The 19,223-nt window shown below is 49.1% G+C and overlaps 1 protein-coding gene across 4 annotated transcripts in view; it reads left to right on the top strand.

The window, feature by feature from the left end:
- The first annotated feature begins 1,225 nt into the window (after window positions 1-1,225).
- SLC27A1 (solute carrier family 27 member 1) overlaps window positions 1,226-19,223 on the top strand; it is a 32,913-nt gene continuing 14,915 nt past the window's right edge. For 3 of the 4 annotated variants that reach the window (XM_043586960.1, XM_043586962.1, XM_043586963.1), the window contains exons 1-2: window positions 1,226-1,424; window positions 2,921-3,088. In XM_043586960.1, the coding sequence (XP_043442895.1) occupies window positions 2,922-3,088 (167 nt within the window). In that variant the 5' untranslated portion in view covers window positions 1,226-1,424; window position 2,921. Of the gene's footprint in view, window positions 1,425-2,369; window positions 3,089-19,223 lie in introns of those variants that run through there. The other variant, XM_043586961.1, reaches the window with a different exon arrangement.

A 19,223-nucleotide genomic window follows, 5' to 3' on the forward strand; every position in this document is an offset into this window, starting at 1 on the left:
TAGTTACGGCTTGTCTTTCTTTTTCTTAATGGTTTTATTTATTTTTGAGACAGAGAGAGACAGAGCATGAGCAGGGGAGAGGCAGAGAGAGAGGGAGACACAGAATCTGAAGTAGGCTCCAGGCTCCAAGCTGTCAGCACAGAGCGTATGCGGGGCTTGAACTCCCAGACTGTGAGATCATGACCTGAGCCAAAGTCGGACGCTCATCCGACTGAGCCACCCAGGCATCCCAAAGCCTTGTCTTTCTTTTTTCGGGAACCTCTCGCCCTATTTGCCTACACCTACATCTGGAGTTCTGGCAGTTCTGGCCTGAAGAAAAAAGTTGGGTTTCCAGAGCCTTTTGGATTTGGGGATTTCAGCCTGAGGACCTATAAGAGTATCTCCAGGAGCTGTGGGCACACTTGGGAGAGATTGCTTGTCTGGGGCACTATTTAGTCAGGTCTCAGTAAACTCTGTAAGATGGAGAAGAGGAGGAACGGGGAGAGGAAGAAAGAGGAAGAGGAGGGGGAGGAGGAGGGAAGCCAGGAGGGCAGGGGAGGAGGTAAGAGGAGGGGCAGGGAGGAGAGGGATAGAACAGAAGAGAAAGGGAAGGAAGCGGGGCGGGGGAGGAGCAAAGAAGGGGCAGAGTGGAGGAAAGGGGGAGGAGAGGAAGGAACCTGAAGAGGGAGATGAAGAGGAGGTGAGAGGGAGGAAGTGGGGAAAAATGAAGGAATCTGGGTCGAAGGAAGGAGGGGGAGGAGAAGTTTGAGGAAGGAGAAAAGGGGAGGAAGAGGGAGAGGAGGAAGCGCAAGCCTCCAGGCCACGTTTGTGAATGAATGAATGACTCCCAACTCTAGCTAGTGTGACAGCTCCAGTCCTCAGTTTCTTGGCCTGTAAAATGGGAGTGATCACAATAGTGCTACCTGGCAGGATAAGGGTGCAGCTGTAGTTACCGGTCACTGCTGACTGCTGATCCCTGCCCAAGGAAGTAGCAGACCAGTGGCTGGCTCTGGGCCTGTCCTCCTGATCTGCCTCCTTGCCCCCCATTCCACCCACCCTGGGCAGCCGCAGGCACCAATGGTAGCACGTGGGAGGGGTGGGAGCCTGCCCAGCCCTGTCCTCCAAATGGCGCTGGAAGCCGGCCCTGGCCGCCTCCCAAGGAGAGCGCTGGGAAGGTCGGCCAAAGCAAGGCAGAAAACAAGCAGGGGTGGGGTGGGCAGGGGGGCAGAGGAGGGGGAGCTTGGAGGGAGGGATCCAAGGCAGTGGCCTACATGGGCATAGCCCAGGCAGAGCAGGGCCCAGGAGTCTGCAGAAACAGAGGGTCTGGAGGACCCACCTTCTCGGGCTAGGTTTGGAGTTCTCTGTCTTGGCCTCATCGTCCCCGCCTGAGCTTCTGGGAATCCACGGGGAACCGGCCAAGACTGAGGGTCTGTGAGCCGCTCCAGGTCAGCCAGGGACCAGGGTGGTGGGCAGTCAGGCGGGCGCTAGCCCGTGCCTGATCGGGAGGAGGGCTTTTGGGTCTCTGGGTGGGCATTTAGGACTTTGGGTACGGGAGGGTGTGGGGACCCTGGTGTGTGGATTTTGCCCTCCCTGGGCTCTTGGGGTGTTAAAGAGATTTAACTGACGAGATTTTGCGATATAGGTTTGGGATTAGTTGGGTCCTTGAAATGGATCATTAAGACAGATGGGGTTTAGAACCTTCTGAGGGTCCTAGGCTGTTAGTTTAGGACTCTTCGGGTCCCCGGAATGTGTATTTAAGACCCAAGAGGCTATGGTGCTTGGATATAGGACAAACTGGGGCAAGAATCCAGTACACACAGGCCCTGACTGTGAACTGGGATTTTCTGGTGCCCAGGGGGAGGAATCCGTGTGCCCTCTAAAGCTCAACCCGAAGCCACGCCCCTAAGCTGCGGGAGCACGTGCTTTCTAAACGCCGCGCGGGGGCGGGCGGAGGGAGGGCAGTGTGGTTGTCTTGAAGACAGCTGCGGCCGTCTCTGGGCCGTTCTAGCCCCAGGGTCTCGTTGGCCGTCGTCTCTCTGGCCCGGGGCCTCTCTCTATGGTCGTGGCCTCCGGAAAGAGGCGGGCCTTGGGTAAGCGGCTGAGGAGCTCCGGCGCTTGAAAAGTCAGAAGAGGGCCTTGGGGCGGGCCTGGGCTGGCAGGTGGGGAGGGGCCTAGGGCGCTAGGTGGGCCCGTGTGGGGCCCGGGGTGGGGGGTGACGATTGGGGTAAAGCTCGAGGGAGGAGCCAGTGGCCAGGGGTGGAACCTGTGCCTGGGATAGGGGGCGGGCGAAGCCCGGGGCTAGGGGAGGGGCCTAGCGTGGAATGGGCGTGGTATACGTTTGTGGGCGGGACCAGATCGTTAACTGGGGGCGGGGCCAATGGGTGGCGGAGGAAGGGTAGAAGCGGGACTTCGGGGGAAAGCTCAGGACCTGTTGGCTGGACAGGCTTGGGAACGGGGAAGATCCTGTAACTGAAGACAACGGCTAGGTCAAGGCATGGGGAAGAGCTGGTCAAGTTACGGGGAAGGGACTGGGTCCGTGGTAGGGAAGAGGTGGAGCCCATGCTTGGAGCCAGGTCGTGTGGGTGGAGCTTGGGTTCAGAGTCCAGCCTCTAGGTCAAGACGTGGGGCAGGGCTTGATAGTGACTGACGGAGGGGAAGAGGTGCGTCTGAGGGCGTGGCCTGTAATAATAATTGGCAAAGAAGCCTGAGGAGGATTAGGAACCAGGAAGCCTGTATCCAACATAGGATGGGGGCGGGGCCCTGATCCAGGGGCGGAGCCTGTCCGGAACACGGCCAATTCTAGGCAGGAGGGCGGGGCACAACCCGAAGGCGGTGGCCTGGGCTCCCCGAAGAGGCGGAGCCGGGGCCGGGGGGCGGAGCCCCGTTGGCTGTGGGGCGGGGCCTCAGCGGCCCGCGGCCTCAGCGCTCTCCGCCTCCCCAGGATGCGGGCTCCGGGTGCAGGTTCGGCTTCCGTGGTCTCGCTGGTGCTGCTGTGGCTGCTGGGGCTGCCGTGGACCTGGAGCGCAGCGGCGGCGCTCGGCGTGTACGTGGGCGGCGGCGGCTGGCGTTTCCTGCGTATCGTCTGCAAGACCGCGAGGCGGGACCTCTTGTGAGTGCATTCGGGGCCTGGTCCCCCGCCGGCTGCGCGTCCCGGGGGTGGTCAGAGGTGGAGGTTGCAGCGGCGGCGTGGGGGGGTCCTGAGGGCTTGGGGAGAGGGGTTTTGGATACTGGGGGCGAGGCTTAGGTGAGGGCGGGGTTAGGGGCGGGGCCGGGACCTGAAAGAGTGCCGGGTAGGGGGTCACTGAAGGGGGCTGCAGGGGACAGTTTGAGGGTCTCTGGAGGGAGATGAGTAGGTTTCAGGCTTCTAGGGGCTGCTTTGGAGACTTTAGGGGACTGGAAGGTAACTTGGAGATCTTTGGGGAGCTGGCTGGGGTTCCAGAGAGCTGAGGCTGATTGGGAGGCCCTGGGTATTTGGGGGTCTCTGTGGAGACTTGGTGACTGTGACAGGCCTCTCGGGGCTCTTCAGGGATTCTGGTAGGTCCCTAGGGTCCCACAGTGGTGACCCAGTGGTCTCTGGGGCTGCCAAGACACTTTGGGTTTACTTAGGGCTTTCTCGGGTGTGATGGATGAAGGGGCCTTTTGGGGTACCTGTTAGGGACTTTTAGGGTTCCTGAAGGGTGTGTGTCTCCACGGGACAATTTACCGGTTTCTCTGTGGCAGGAGCGCTCTTTGAGAGTTTGGAGTCTGTGCAGGATTTGGGGGGTTCAGGGTTTGTGGAGAGGTTGCTGTGTATTCCAAGACTTGTTTGGGGAATCTCTGGAGACTGTGATCTCACCCGAGGGGATTTTGGTGTCCTAGGCAGGTATCCCTGGAAGAAGGTCTCTGGGGTGTCTCTGAGGGGCTTGCTTGAAGAAGCTGTTGAGGGGGGGTCTTCCTGGGTGGGGGGGAATAGGTGTCGTGGGGGATTCCCATCTGAGCAAATCTTGGTGACAGTCCCCACATGGGAATGCCTGAGCACCTGCTGTGGCTGCGAGGCTGATCCTTTCAGGGAGGTGGGGGGACTGACCCATTCATTAAGGGTGAAGAAACAGGCTCTGTGAGCAGCAGGGATGGTGTGCAGCTGGGGAAAGTTCCACTGCCAGTTGACTGGTTCCGAACCTTCCAGCACCCGTCCTTTCCTCTCCATGCGCTGGTCCCTGCCTCTGCCTTGGTCTTTCTGACATGCACATCTGAGCATGCACTCTGTTCACCTACCCTCCACGACCCCCGTCCTCTGCAGGAAAAAGACTCAACCTCCAGCTGGACACTGTGACCTATCCTGGGATCTGCCCACTCGCTACTCCCCACCTCTGTCCTGTCATCTGGCCCTCATATCAGTTGCCTTGTCAGGCTCAGGATGTTCCCTCTGCCTGGCACACGCTGGACCTCCTCTTGCCTGGTGATGCCTTATGATGTTGCCTCCCTCGGGACCCTTTGCAGAATTTTCCTACTCAACACCTTCCCACGGTTCCTTGTTGCCCTTAGAATCGACACCACCTGAGGTTCCTGACTGTGTCCACAACCTCTTCTCCTTTCCTTTGTCACTCTTCCAGCTACACTGGCCTTGCTGTTCCTAAACATGCTCGGCCCCAGGGCCTTTGTACTCGCTGCTCCCTCTGCCTGGATCACTCTTCCTTCCTATTCATTGTCATCATGCCATAGCTTAAATGTCATCTTAGAGAGCCCTCTCCTGACCCTGTGTCTCTGTACACTCTCCAACCTTGTTGCTCCTTGGCAGGATGGCCAATATTTGCTGAGTGCCCTCTCCATGCCAGGCACCATGCTAAACATGACTTCTTGAAGCCCTCCCAACAACCCTATGGTGTGGGTACTCTCTTGTCCCCACCTTATGGACGAGCAAACTGAGGCACAGCAAGGTTTGGTCGCTCGCCCAGGTCGGGGGGAGTAGTGGGGACAGGATTTGAACCCAGGCAGTGTGGCTCTAAAGCTTGACTTGTAACCGCTAGCGACATTCATCGTTTGTAATGATCTTGTGTGTCTGGTTTATTGCCTTTTAATTCTTGAGTCTCTTTCCCCCCACTAGACGGCGGGCCCTGTGGGGACACAATGGAGGCTGTGTTGGTCTTAGTGTCACTGTGGCCCTGGCCTCCACGTGGGGTGGCACATCGCAGGAGCACAAGATATGTTTGCTGGCCGGCATGCCTTTCCCTACCCCCTTGGGCTCGCACAGGCCCAGCTCTGCCTCATTGAGCCAGAGTGTCTGTGCCTGGCTGTCTCCCCTGGGGATGGGGCAGGAGCTGGGTCTACTCGGAGGCAGCCTCCGAGATGGCCCAACGTCCTGGTCTTCACATTCTCCTATGATCCCCCCTGCTTTGAGGGTGGGCTGGATCTAGAGACTTGCTTCTAATGAACAGAATACAGCAAAAGAAATGGGCTGTTACATCCGAGGTTTGTAACATGCACGACTGTGGTGCTCTCTCAGATCATTCCCTCTGGAAAAAGCTGGCTGCTGTTATCCAAGGCAGTCCTGGGGAGAGGCCCACGTGAGTGAACTTGGAAGTAGACTCTCTCCCAGTGAAACCTTGAGATGACCTCAGCGCCAGCCAATACCTTGATTGCGGCCTCATAAGACACTCGAACCACACCGCTAAGCTATTCCTGGCTTCCTGACCTTCAGAAAATGTGTGATAATCAATGTTTCCAGCTGGTAATTTTGGAGGCAATTTGTCACACAGCAGTAGCTAACTAACACAGCTTGTATGGCCCTTTCCGTGGACCAGGCCTTGTGTTCTCACAGTCCTATAAAGAAGGAAGGGCGCCTGGGTGGCTCAGAAGGTGGAGTTTCCGACTCTTGGTTTCTGCTCAGGTCATGATCTCACAGTTCGTGGGATCGAGCCCCACGTCGGGCTCTGTATTGACAACTTAGAGCCTGCTTGGTATTCTCTCTCTCCACCCCCGCCTCTGCCCCTCCTACCTTCACGCTCTTTCTCTCTCTCTCAAAAACAGATAATTAACTTAAAAAAGGGGGCGCCTGGGTGGCTTAGTCGGTTAAGTGTCCAACTCTTTTTTTTTTTTTTTTTTAATTTATTGATTGATTTTTGAGAGGGACAGAGATAGCATGAGTCGGGGAAGGGCAGAGAGAGAGAGAGGAGAGCCAGAGAATCCCCAGCAGGTTTCGCACCATCAGCATGAAGCCCAGGGTGGTGCCCAAACCCACGAAACGGTGAGATCATGACCTGAACCCAAACCAAGAGCCAGATGTTCAACTGACTGAGCCACCCAGGTGCCCCCTAAATGTCCGACTCTTGATCTCCACTCAGGTCATGATCTCATGGTTCGTGGGTTTGAGCCCCATGTCCGGGCTGTGTGCTGACAGCGCGGACCCTGCTGGGGATTCTCTGTCTCTGTCTCTCTGCCCCTCTCCTGCTCACGTTCTCTCACTGTCTCAAAATAAATAAATACAACCTTAAAAAAAAAAAAAAAAAAAAGGGATGCCTACTAACCCCATTTACAGGCACGGAGAGACGAGGTCCCTTAACCGGGAATGCACAGGCAAGGAGGGCAGGGCACTGGAGTTCATGTTCTTAACCCCTGTGCTGTGGGGGGGGAGCTGCCTTTAGACCCAGGGTTCAGAAAATCTGTAAGCACCCGACTCCAGTTCTCCCACCTCGTTCTGTATCCTGTATTTGCAGCGTGAAATCTGATCACATTTATTCTTGTTGGTTTCTTTCTGCCCGGGTGTCCTGGAGCTCAGGGTGAAAACATGAGGGGGCAGAAGGAACAGAAGGATGAGAAGAAGTCTCATTCAGGAAGGGCCCAGAGGCGCACAGTGGCTTCTTTGTCCCCGGGGTGGGGGTGGCTTGGGCTGCTGCCAGGCCGGGGCAGCCCAGGCATGTGGCTGGAGCTGAGCACTGGAGTCTCCTGTCTGCCCACGTGGGTGTACTCCGGAAAGGATGGGGGCGAGGGCAGGACGGGACAGGCAGTGAGAGCTGGGCCCATCCCGAATGCTCATGTAACCTGATCGTGACCGGCTATAGCCTCAATTCCTGTTTCTTGCAATATCACCGGTGGACAGGGTGGGGGGGGCCCTCCTTGCAGGGGCTGCTTCCTGTGGTTCCCAGCCTTGCTGAAGGTCCTTTCCCCGTGGCTATAAAAATAATACCAGCTTCTGGGGTTCTTGGGGTGCTCTGTCAAGTTCACTCACGGGAAGCTCTTAGAGGAGAGCTGGGTACCCGGTCGGTACTCAGATGCGTTGGTGTTGGTTGCTGTCGGCTGGTGGGGGAGGGGGGGCTTGGTGGCTGTGTAAGCGGATGGTTGGGAGCTTGATGGCCAGAGCCAGGGTGGACCTCAGCTCTGCCCCTTGCTGGCCCATGGAAAGTTGCCCTCTGAGTCCCAGTTCCTTTCTCTGTAAAAATAGTCCTTATGTAATGTCTCTCCCTCAAGAAGCATGAATTGAACACCTCTTGTGTGCAGCATGGGCATATGTGGCAAATGCTTTATTAATGCTTTGTTAGGCCTCAGGAGGAGCAGAGGGACCCTGGTGGGGGTCCTGGTTCTGGGCTTCTGCCCTGACTTGCTGTGTGACCTCGGGCATGTTAATGCACCTCTCTGAGCACCCGCCTCATCCCGTCATCTGTCACATGGGAATTTTAGGACTCTGCTTCAGAGGGTGGCCATAAAGTTTGCACAGCGCCTGGCACATAGTAGGTGCTCAATAAATGCCGAGGCTGCTCACCTCAGCTAGTCTACTTATTACCGAACGGGTGGGATATCAGGATCTGACCAGGGAGGGCGTCTTCTGTCTCTTTCCCAAGATATAGTTACAGAATCTGCACAGTCCTGCCGTCCGTGCCCACAGGTGGCTGCACATTCTCCGTCATATTTCTTAATTGGCACTTTCTTTCCGTTTTTACTTGTCATTTTTACTTTTATGAAAGTCATGCGAGCTTCCAGATGAAAGATTCTCAGCCCTCTACCTCATAAAGCCACTGCAAACATTGAATCAACAAATACTGAGCTATCATTCCTAGAGGAAATACTGGGTTAGGTTTCTGCAAACCTCCTGTCACGACATTTTTATCAACCAATCAGTACATAATCTTGTTTTATGTTTATTCTATTTAAAGACACCTCATTTTATAGAAGTTCTTTTTATTTATTTATTTTTAATTTTTTTAATATAATTTAGTGGCTTCCATACAACACCCAGTGGTGATCCCAGTGAGTGCTCTCCTCAATGCCCGTCTCTTTTTGTTTGCTTTGAAGTAAGCTCTGGGCCCAACATGGGGCTTGAACTCATGATCCTGAGATCAAGAGTCACATGTGCTACTGACTGAGCCAGTCAGGCACCCCTATATTCCTTTTTTAAAAATATATATTCTCAGGGCGCCCAGGTGGCTCAGTCGGTCGAGTGGCCGACTTCGGCTCAGGTCATGATCTCACAGTTTGTGGGTTCGAGCCCCGCGTCAGGCTCTGTGCTGACAGCTCCGAGCCTGGAACCTGCTTCAGATTCTGTGTGTGTCTGTCTCTCTCTGCCCCTTCCCCACTCATGCTCTACATCTCTCTCTCAAAAATAAATAAAACATTAAAAAAAATACATATATATATACATATACATTTATATGTATATATGTATATATATACATATACATATACACATACACATATATATGTATATATGTGTATATGTATGTAAATATATGTACATATATACATATACATGTATATATGTATATACGTGTATATGTATACGTATATATGTATATATGTATATGTATGTATATATATGTACATATATACATATGTATATGTGTACATATACATACATATACATATATATGTATATATATGTATATATATACACACACACACACATACATATATATATATATATATATATATATATATATATATATATATATTCTTGGGTCTCTTCGGTGGCTCAGTTGGTTAAGCGACCGACTTTGACTCAGGTCCCTATCTCGTGGTTCATGTGTTTGAGCCCCACATCGGGCTCTGTGCTGACAGCTTGGAGTCTGCAGCCTGCTTCAGATTCTGTGTTTCCCTCTCTCTCTGCCCCTCTGGCACTCGTACTCTGTCTCTGTCTCTGACTCAAAAATAAACATTAAAAATATATATATATGTGTGTGTGTGCGTGTGTGTGTGTGTGTGTGTCTATATATATATATATATATATATATATATATATATATTCATTCCTGATTCATTACCAGTGAACTGTTGGCCAACAGCATTATAACTCATGCCCGAGCAAAACTTATCTAAGTAAGGCACATCTCAGCCTTCTTGCACTTAGGAACACTAGATAGCACTTTAGCGTTATTCCTGGGAGCCATTTTAAGCTTCAAAATCACCAAAGAAAGGACAAAAATGCAAAAAAAAAAAAAGTGGCACTAAATAGACTTCCAAAAGGATGCTTATTTACAATATGAGCTGAAACAAAAAGGCAGAGTGCTGTCTTGTTGAACTAACCTGGGAATGTGCACATTGGCAGCACATTTTGTTTTTTTTTTTGCCACTCTGTGTGTGTCCTCAAATGGTTGTGAAAGGAATATGAATATTGATTTTTGGGGATACAAATAAATTTTAGTGAGCAGGCAAATTTGCAGTTAAGAAATCTGTGAGTAATGAGGATTGACTCATAATTTGGCCAGGTAAGTAATCAATATTTACATTGTTTTGATGGTAACAGTGTTCTTAGTTGAGCCACTAGTATACTATGATCATTTTTTATTTCTTAACAACCTTTATGTGTTTTGGGGGAGGTTATTACTTGCCTTTGTATTTGTTAGTTTTCTTTGCATTCATCTATACTTCAAGACCAAATGACAGTTGTGTCTGTCTTCTCTCATGACTTTTATAGCGTAAGATGGGCTTTCAGTTTCCCCTTTTTTGGAGAAGTCTCTCTTCTAGCCTCCAATTTGTCCAGGCTGGGCTACTCACTCTTTGCACCTGGTGAATAGCCGTCATTCCAATCTTGATTCTAGCCACCTTCCTAAGGATTGGCATTACATCTGTCTTGGGTTAGATGCACTGTTTCCTGGGTCCCTGGTGGTTTTCTTCTTTGGTTTACTCCTTTGATTTGTTGGAGCACCTTCTTGTTAGCTTTGGGAGACATGTGGTTGAGAAGTTAATTTTTTGAGACCCTTTATGTATGAAAACATTTTTATTTCCACCCTCACACTTGATTGATGGTCTCGGTTTAAACTTCTAGGTTGGAAATAATTTTCCTTCAGTATTGAAGGCATTTATTCTCACATAATTATTGTTGAGAAGTCTGAAACCCTCCTAATTCCTGATCTTTTATAGGGATCTGTTTTTCTTTCTGGAAGTTTGTGGGATCTTTTCAAGATGGTGAGCTATTTCCATCCATTGTATGGTCTGTTGTTTAGCTTCATGGCAAGGAAGTTTTCTTAAATGGTACTGATGATTTACTCACCTTTATTTCTTTTGTTCTTCTTGGAACACCTGTTATTTAGTACCTGGAACAGCATTTGGCTTGATAATTATTTGTTGAATAAATATTATGTTGGATATTCTGGGCTGGTTCTCTAATTTTCTTTTCTTTCTTTTCTTTTTTTTTTTAATTTGCCATCTCCATCTTTTTATCCTACTTTCTATGATAGTTCTTCAAATACACCTTCTAATATTTCTGTTAATATTTGACTTATGCCTGCAACTTTAAAATTTTTTATTATGATCATTATTTGTTTAAATTCATAGACTTTATTTTTAATTTTTTATAGACTTCATTTTTTTATTATCAGTTTTAAGTTTACAGAAAAATTGATCACAGAGTACGTAGAGTTCCCATATATCCCCTTCCCATTCCCCACAGTTTCCCTATTATTAAGATCTTGTGTGGGGCGCCTGGGTGGCTCAGTCGGTTAAGTGGCCGACTTCGTCTCAGTTCATGATCTCGAGGTCCGTGAGTTCGAGCCCCGCGTCGGGCTCTGTGCTGACAGCTCAGAGCCTGGAGCCTGTTTCAGATTCTGTGTCTCCCTCTCTCTGACCCTCCCCCATTCATGCTCTGTCTCTCTCTGTCTCAAAAATAAATAAATGTTAAAAAAAAAAAGATCTCCTGTTAGTGTAGTATACCTGTTACAATTGATGAACCAATATTGATACATTTTTATTTTTACTTATTTACTTTTTAAAATTTAAATCCAAGTTAGTTAGTATACAGTCTAATAATGGTTTCAGGAATAGAATTCAGTGATTCATCACTTACATATAACACCCAGTGTACATGTTATCAAGTGTCCTCCTTAATGCCCCTCGTCCATTTAGCCAATCCCCTCACCCACCACCCCACCAACAACCCTCAGTTTGTTCTCTTATTGTTTGTCTCCCTCTCTGTTTTTGTATTATTTTTGCTTCCATTTTCTGATGTTCATCTGTTTTGTATCTTAAATTCCACATATGAGTGAAATCATATGATATTTGTCTTTCTCTGGCTGACTTATTTCGCTTAGCATAATACACTCTAGTTCCATCCATGTTATTGCAAATGGCAAGATTTCATTCTTTTTGATCACCAAGTAATATTCCATATGTGTGTATGTATATATATGTATATATATATACATATATATACATATATATACATATATACATATATATGTGTGTATGTATATATATATATATATGTATACACACACACACACACACACACACACACACACACACCATCTTCTTTATCTATTCATCAGTTGATGGACATTTGGGCTCTTTCCATGATTTGGCTGTTGTGAATAGTGCTGCTATAAACATTGGGGTGCATGTGCCCCTTTGAATCTGCACTCCTGTATCCTTTGGATAAATATCTAGTAGTGCAATTGCTGGGTCGTAGAGTAGTTCTATTTTTAATTTTTTGAGGAACCTCCATACTGTTTTCCAGAGTGGCTGCACCAGTTTGCATTCCTCTTCCTCTGCGTCCTCACCAACACCTGTTGTTGCCTGAGTTGTTAATGTGAGCCATTCTGACAGGTGTGAGGTGGTATCTCATTGTGGTTTTGATTTGTATTTCCCTGATGATGGGTGATGTTGAACATTTTTTCATGTGTCTGTTAGCCATCTGGTGTCTTCTTTGGAAAAGTGTCTATTCATGTCTTTTGCCCATTTCTTCACTGGGTGATTTGTTTTTTGGGTGTTGAGTTTGATAAATTCTTTGTAGATTTTGGACACTAACCCTTTATCTGATAATGTCATTTGCAAATATCTTCTCCCATTCCGTCTGTTGCCTTTGAGTTTTGCTGATTGTTTCCTTCGCTGTGCAGAGGCTTTTTATCTTAATGAGGGCCCAATAGCTCATTTTTGCTTTTGTTTCCCTTGCCTCTGGAGACATGTCAAGTAAGAAGTTGCTGCGGCCGAGGTCAAAGAGGTTTTTGCCTGCTTTCGCCTCTAGGATTTTGATAGTTTCCTATCTTATGTTTAGTCTTTCATCCAGTTTGAGTTTATTTTTGTGTATGGTGTAAAAAAGTGGTCCAGGTTCATTGTTCCGCACGTTGCTGTCTTTTTCCCCAACACCATTTGCTGAAGAGACTGTCTTTTTTCCATTGGATATTCTTTCCTGCTTCGTCAAAGATTAGTTGGCCATACGTTTGCGGGTCCATTTCTGGGTTCTCTATTCTGTTCCGTTGATCTAGGTGTCTGTGTTTGTGCCAGGACCATACTGTCTTGATGATTACAGCTTTATAATACAGCTTGAAGTCCTGAATTGTGATGCCTCCAGCTTTTATTTTCTTTTTCAGGATTGTTTTGGCTATTCAGAGTCTTTCTGGCTCCATACAAATTTTAGGGTTGTTTACTCTAGCTCTGTGAAGAATGTTGGTGTTATTGTGATAGGGTTTGCATTGCACGTGCTTTGGATTGTATTGACATTTTAACAATATTTGTTCTTACGATCCACGAGCATGGAATGTTTTTCCGTGAATTCTTCAGTTTCTTTCGAAAGCTTTCTATAGTTTTCAGTGTATTCTCAACAAGATACTAGCCAACCGGATCCAAAAGTACATTGAAAGAATTATTCACCATGATCAAGTGGGATTTATTCCTGGGCTGCAAGGGTGGTTCAATATCTGCAAATCAATCAATGTGATACATCACATTAGTAAAAGAGAAGATAAGAACCATATGATCCTCTCTATAGATGCAGAGAAAGCATTTGACAAAATACAGCATCCTTTCTTGATAAAACACCCTCAAGAAAGTAGGGATAGAAGGATCATACCTCAAGATTATTAAAGGCCATATATGAAAGACTCACAGCTAATATCATGCTCGATGGCAAAAAACTGAGAGCTTTCCGCCTAAGGTCAGGAACACGACAAAGGGGTCCACTCTCCCCAGTGTTATTCAACATAGTGTTGGAAGCCCTAGCTTCAGCAGTCAGACAACACAAAGAAATAAAATGTATCCAAATCAGCAAGGAGTACTCTATGGGGAAAACCCAAAGACTCCACCAAAACACTGCTAGAACTGACACATGAATTTGCAAAGTCACAGGATATAAATCAGTGCACAGAAATCCGTTGCCTTTCTAGACACCCAAAATGAAGCAGCACAAAGAGAAATCAAGGAACTGGTCCCCTTTACAATTGCACCAAAACCCATAAAATAGCTAGGAATAAACCTGAGCAGAGATGAAAAATGTATACTCTGAAAACTATAGAAAACTTTTGATAACGTTTTTATTAACTAAAGCTCTTTTTTCCCCTTAGGGTTTACTCTGTGTGCTGTGCATTCTGTGGTGCCCTCACACTGTAATTTTCCAGGATTTTTTTTCATTCCCTAAAGCCTTTTTTTAAATAATTTTTTTAATGTTTATTTATTATTGAGAGACAGAGAGACACAGAGCGTGAACAGGGGACAGGTAGAGAGAGGGGAGACACAGAATCTGAAATAGGCTCCAGGCTCTGAGCTGTCAGCACAGAGCCCGACGCGGGGCTCGAACTCACAGACCGCGAGATCATGAACTGAGCCGAAGTCGGACACTTAACCGACTGAGCCACCCAGGTGCCCCTGAAAGCTTTTTAAGTAGCATCTCATTCTTGTTTCGTGCATGGATGTTTTCTTACATCTCCGAGAATATCATTGACTTTATTAGTTTTGTTTTCTCTTTGCACAATCTCTATTTCGTCAAAACTTTTCTTTTTTGTTTATTTTATTTTATTGAAATCTTTTTAACATTTATTTGTTTATTTTCGAGAGAGAGACGGAGCACAAGCAGGGGAGGGGCAGAGAGAGGAGGGAGGCACAGAATCCGAAGCAGGCTCCAGGCTCTGAGCTGTCAGCACAGAGCCCGACGTGGGGCTCGAACCCATGAACCATGAGATCGTGGCCTGAGCCAAAGTCAGTCGCTCAACCAACTGAGCCACTCAGGAGCCCCTTTGTTTCCTTTAGTTTCCGTCATCCCTAGTAGAGGAAATCCCCAGGGGTCCGATAATCCTTGGTTGTAAATCTGGTTAGAAGCTCTCGGCATGGGCATATGGGGGGGGGGGTGTCTTTTCAACTGTGAGCTTCATGATGGGGTCACCCGGCCAAGGGTGTTTTGCGGGAAACCATGCAGAGGAGACGAAGGTTGGGGGCTCATCATGGAATACGGTACAGACACTCCCTGGCTTCCAGTGGTTTGACTTACAATTTTTTGACTTAACGATGATGCAAACGTGATGTGCATTCGGTAGAAGCTGTACTTTGAATGTGGAATTTGGATCTTTTTCCCAGACTCCTGACAGGCAGTATGAGACTCTGTCCTGATCTGGCCACCAGCAGTGAGCCGCCGCTCCCAGTCAGCCGCACGATCACGAGGGTAAACGACCCGTACAGGCATTCTGTACCCATTCGGCCCTTCTGTTTTTCGCTTTCAGTACGGTATTCAGTTAATTATGTGAGATATTCAACACTTTATTACATAGGCTTTGTAGGGGCTCCTGGGTGGCTCAGTTGGGTAAGCGTCCAACTTCGGCTCAGGTCATGATCTCGCGGTTCGTGAGTTTGAGCCCCGTGTCGGGCTCTGTGCTGACAGCTCGGAGCCCGGAGCCTGCTTCGGATTCTGTGCCTCCCTCTCTCCCTCTGCCCCTCCCTCCCTCGTGTGTCTCTCTCCTTCAAAAATAAATAACATCAGAAAAATTTTTTTTAAGAAAATAGAATTTGTGTTCGATTATTTGGCCCAACTGTGAGCTAATGTCAGTGTTTTGAGCACGTTTAAGGTAGGCCAGGCTCAGCTATAATGTTTGTTAGGTTAGATGTATTAAATGCATTTTTGACTTACGGTATTTTCAACTTACGTTGCCTTTTTTGGGGTGTAACCCCACTGTAAGTCCAGGAAGATCTGTCTTATTGACTACAGTCCCCCTGTGGTACGTTACATCCCTGTAACTGATTTTATGTAGGGCTTGCTTCCCAGACAGATTTCTACCCATTTCGTGCTGGAGTCCAGGATTCGGCTTTCTCCCACCTCCAAGGACCCCCGCCTTTCCCATTTTCCTAGTCTTTGTGTTCACACTTTTAAAAAATCCCTTGACTGGGGCACCCGGTTGGCTCAGTCGGTTAGGCATCTGACTTTGGCTCAGGTCATGATCTCACGGTTTGAGTTTGAGCCCCGCTTCCCTCTCCCTCTCTCTCCCCCTGTCTCCCCCTCTCTCTACCCCTCATGGGACTCTCCCTCTCTCTCTGTCTGTCCCTCGCTCCCTTGTGCCCTCTCTCTCTCTCAAAAAATTAATGAAAAGAAAAAATCCCTTTACTGGCTATTTTGGGGGGAAACAGGGAAATTCAATGATCAGTCAGTGTCTGGGTGTTTGATTTGCCTGCTGCCTTTGCATGAAGTCACCCATGACTTTTCTCACCTTGTGGCTCCTTCCTCATCCACATGCGTCGGGGCCCCACAGCCTTCCGTTGTAAGGATCTGCCATCGGGCATCGAACCCCTCCTAGACTACAGGTCGTTTGGGCTCTTTTCCGTCTTCTGCTCATTGGAAGCTACAAATGAATAACAGTATCATTTCCCCCAGGTGACTTTAACCTGCCACGATCAATCCTCTAATTAGTGGAACGATCCAGAACCATGGAGAAAGTCCTGTTGCCGTGCAGTCTCCTCCCACTCTCTGCTTTGCTCACTCCTCTCTAGCCTGCTGGCCTTGTCCTTCCCACCTCTAGGCCTTTGCACTCACGGTACCCTCCACCTGGAACGCTTTCCCCTTACCGGCCGCGCTTTACCCACTGCTGGCTCCTTCCCGTTCTTTATTTTTATCATTTTTTAATTGTTTAAAGTTTATTTATTTATTTTGAAAGAGAGAGCACCCAGGGGAAGGGCAGAGAGAGAGAATCCCAAGCAATCTTCGCGACGTCAGCGCAGAGCCTGACACGGGGCTAGAACCCACGAACGGTGAGATCATGACCTGAGCCAAAACCAAGAGCCCAACTGAGTGAGTCATCCAGGCGCCCCTCCTTCCCATTCTTTAAAATGTAGCACAAATGTCGCTTCCTCAAAGTGGTCTCCCCCCACTTCCCCCGCCCTTCCTGTGGATAAAGCTTTTGATCACATCACCCTGTTTCCTTTTTAGGAAACTTAGCATAAAACTATCATTGGATTGGGGCACCTGGGAGGCTCAGTTGGTTGAGTGTCCACTCTTGATTTCCGCTCCGGTCATAATCTCACGGTTCGCGAGTTTGAGCCCCACGTCGGGCTCTGTGCTGACAGCGCGAAGTCTGCTTGGGATCCTCTCTCTCTGCCCCTCCCCCTGCTCTCTTTCAAAAATAAGTAATAAAACAGTAAAAACAAACTATCATCGGTTTTCTTCGCTTTTTCCTCGGTTATGAGTTCCCTTCCCCTCCTTAGATTGTAAACCCCATTTGGACAGGGATCACGCCCACTTTAGTCACCTGGGTGTCCCTGTCCCTGTCGTGATGTCCAGCACGTGGTGGTGCTCCGTGGAGGGATGGTGCGCGAGTGGATCAGCCCCTCCAGGGAGCTAAACTCTCGAAGGAGGTTTTTGGCTGTGAGTAGCGTGAATCTCAACTAGGAGTGGCATTGGCAGTAAAGAACAGTTACAACCACATGTAACATGGAGTTTTGACATGAGATGGCTTCAGGTTGGTCAGTTCCCAGTGCAGCATGTTGTCATTGACCCAGGTTCCTTCGGTCTTTATGCTGTGCCATCCTTGCTGCAAAGGCTTGGCATCTCCAGCTGGGTACCCTCATACCCTCATGCTGCCTGCTGTGGTTCCAGCCATCACATGCCAGTGACAGCTTCTCTGGGTAGAGGAAAGGGAACATGGGACTGCCATGTCCCATGGTGCAGGGATTGTGGGAAAGGGGCTGATGTGTTGCAGGGAGGTGTATGGGCTGGGCAATGTTGGAGTTCAAGGAGCCAAGGAGGTCAGCAGACAGAGCCAGATTTCCAGGGCTGTGAACACTGAGCAGAGGAGTATCCTGCACAAAGACCCTGCAAAGAGCCTTTTTCCACATGTGGTCACGTTCACAAGTTCTGGGGGCCAGGAATTGGGTCTATCTTTTGAGGACCACCATTCACCCCATTATGCAGGGAGTGGGGCCTGGCCCAGAGCAGACCCAGGAAACCACGAAGAGCTGACTAGGGCACGGGTCCCGTTGTGTGCTGGTGGGGGCCAGGCCGGGCTGGTGAGATGGTCAGATTCTGGCCACTGTCATTTGTTCCATCCATCCCCAAGGACCTCCTGGGAGCCACACCCCATCTGGGCTTGGGGGGACGCCATGTTCACTGTGACCTGCTGTGAGTGTGTCGTCCCCCCAAGCCATGTTCACTGTGACCTGCTGTGAATGTGTCAGATACTTCTCCCGTCCTCTGGAGCCCACAGCCTAGTGAGGGAAAAGAATAACCGAGAAGGAAATGATAAAACATCAGACAGTGACCAGAAGGATCGAACATGTAGGGGCGAGGCGGGGATAGCGAGGGACTCCTTGAACCAGGGTGGTTAGGGCACCCTGCACAAGTGGGCAGATGAGAGGGGCCACCCTTGCCATGACCTGAGGAAAGGAAGAGCACTCAGGTAGAAGAATACTTACAAAGCCCAGAGGCGGGATCTCTCTGGGCAGAGTAACAATGGATCCCTTCTGGTTCAGCCCTTCTTCTTGGTTGGGCACTTAACACACTTCACACCCAATAGGCTGAGAATTGCTGCTCTGGGCCCCACTTCCTGCTTGTAAATAAGGCAGTGGCAGGACTGGCACTTTGTTGAGCTGGATGGAGAACACCTTGGAGGTTGTGGGGTTCAGTCTCCTGATATTCCAAGTAAGGAAACTGAGGCCTGCAGTCCGCCCAGGCCCCACTGGTGGGCGGTGGAACAGGATTTGAACTAAGGCCATGAACTCCAGGCCGCTTTTTCCTCCCTCTGGGCTGCGCTTCTGAGGGCTCCGGGTATCGCACGACTTGTGACCAGGTCACTCCAGTCTCTGCCTCTGTCTCCCCATGTCTCCTCCCCTGTGTTTGTGTGTTCTCTCTTAAAAAGACACCTGGGGGCGCCTGGGTGGCTCAGTCGGTTGAGCGTCTGGCTTCAGCTCAGGTCACGATCTCGGGCTCTGTGCTGATAGCTCAGAGCCTAGAGCCTGCGTGGGATCCTGTTTCTCCCTCTCCCTCTCTCTCTGCCCCTCCCCCACTCACGCTCTGTCTCTGCCTCTCTCAAAAAGTAAATAAACATTAAAAAAAAGTTGTTTTTAGGCATTAAAAAAAAGACACCTGTCATTAGATTTAGGTCCCACTGAGGAGCCAGGATGACCTCATCTCATACTTCCCTTAATTACATCTGCAAACACCCTACTTCCAAAGAAGGTCACGGTCTGAGGTTTCCGGTGGACACGAATTTGGGGGGACGCTCTTCAAACAAGTACAGTTGTGCGCAGGCAAAAGAGGCGGGGCTGCATTTGAGTCCGCCCACAGGATATACCAGCATCGTCCTTACGTTCCAGGTCCTGTGCTTCGTCCCGGAACCGTATCCCTGGACACAACAGACAGACAAACTGGGTGCTCGCTCTCGTAGAAATTAACAAAAAGTTCAGGAAATCGGTAAAGGAAGATGACGGGTTTAGAGTGTGGTGACCGGCTCCGGAGGAGTGAAACAGGGCCTGGGAGTGTATCAGTTACCCGTCAGTTCCATGGCTGTGTAACAAATTACCCCAGAACCTAGAGGCTTAAGACAATGATCAGTATCCTTTCCTGTGACTTCTGTGGGTCAGGAATTCAGATG

Source organism: Prionailurus bengalensis, chromosome A2, assembly GCF_016509475.1.
Source record: "Prionailurus bengalensis isolate Pbe53 chromosome A2, Fcat_Pben_1.1_paternal_pri, whole genome shotgun sequence".
NCBI lineage: Eukaryota > Metazoa > Chordata > Mammalia > Carnivora > Felidae > Prionailurus > Prionailurus bengalensis.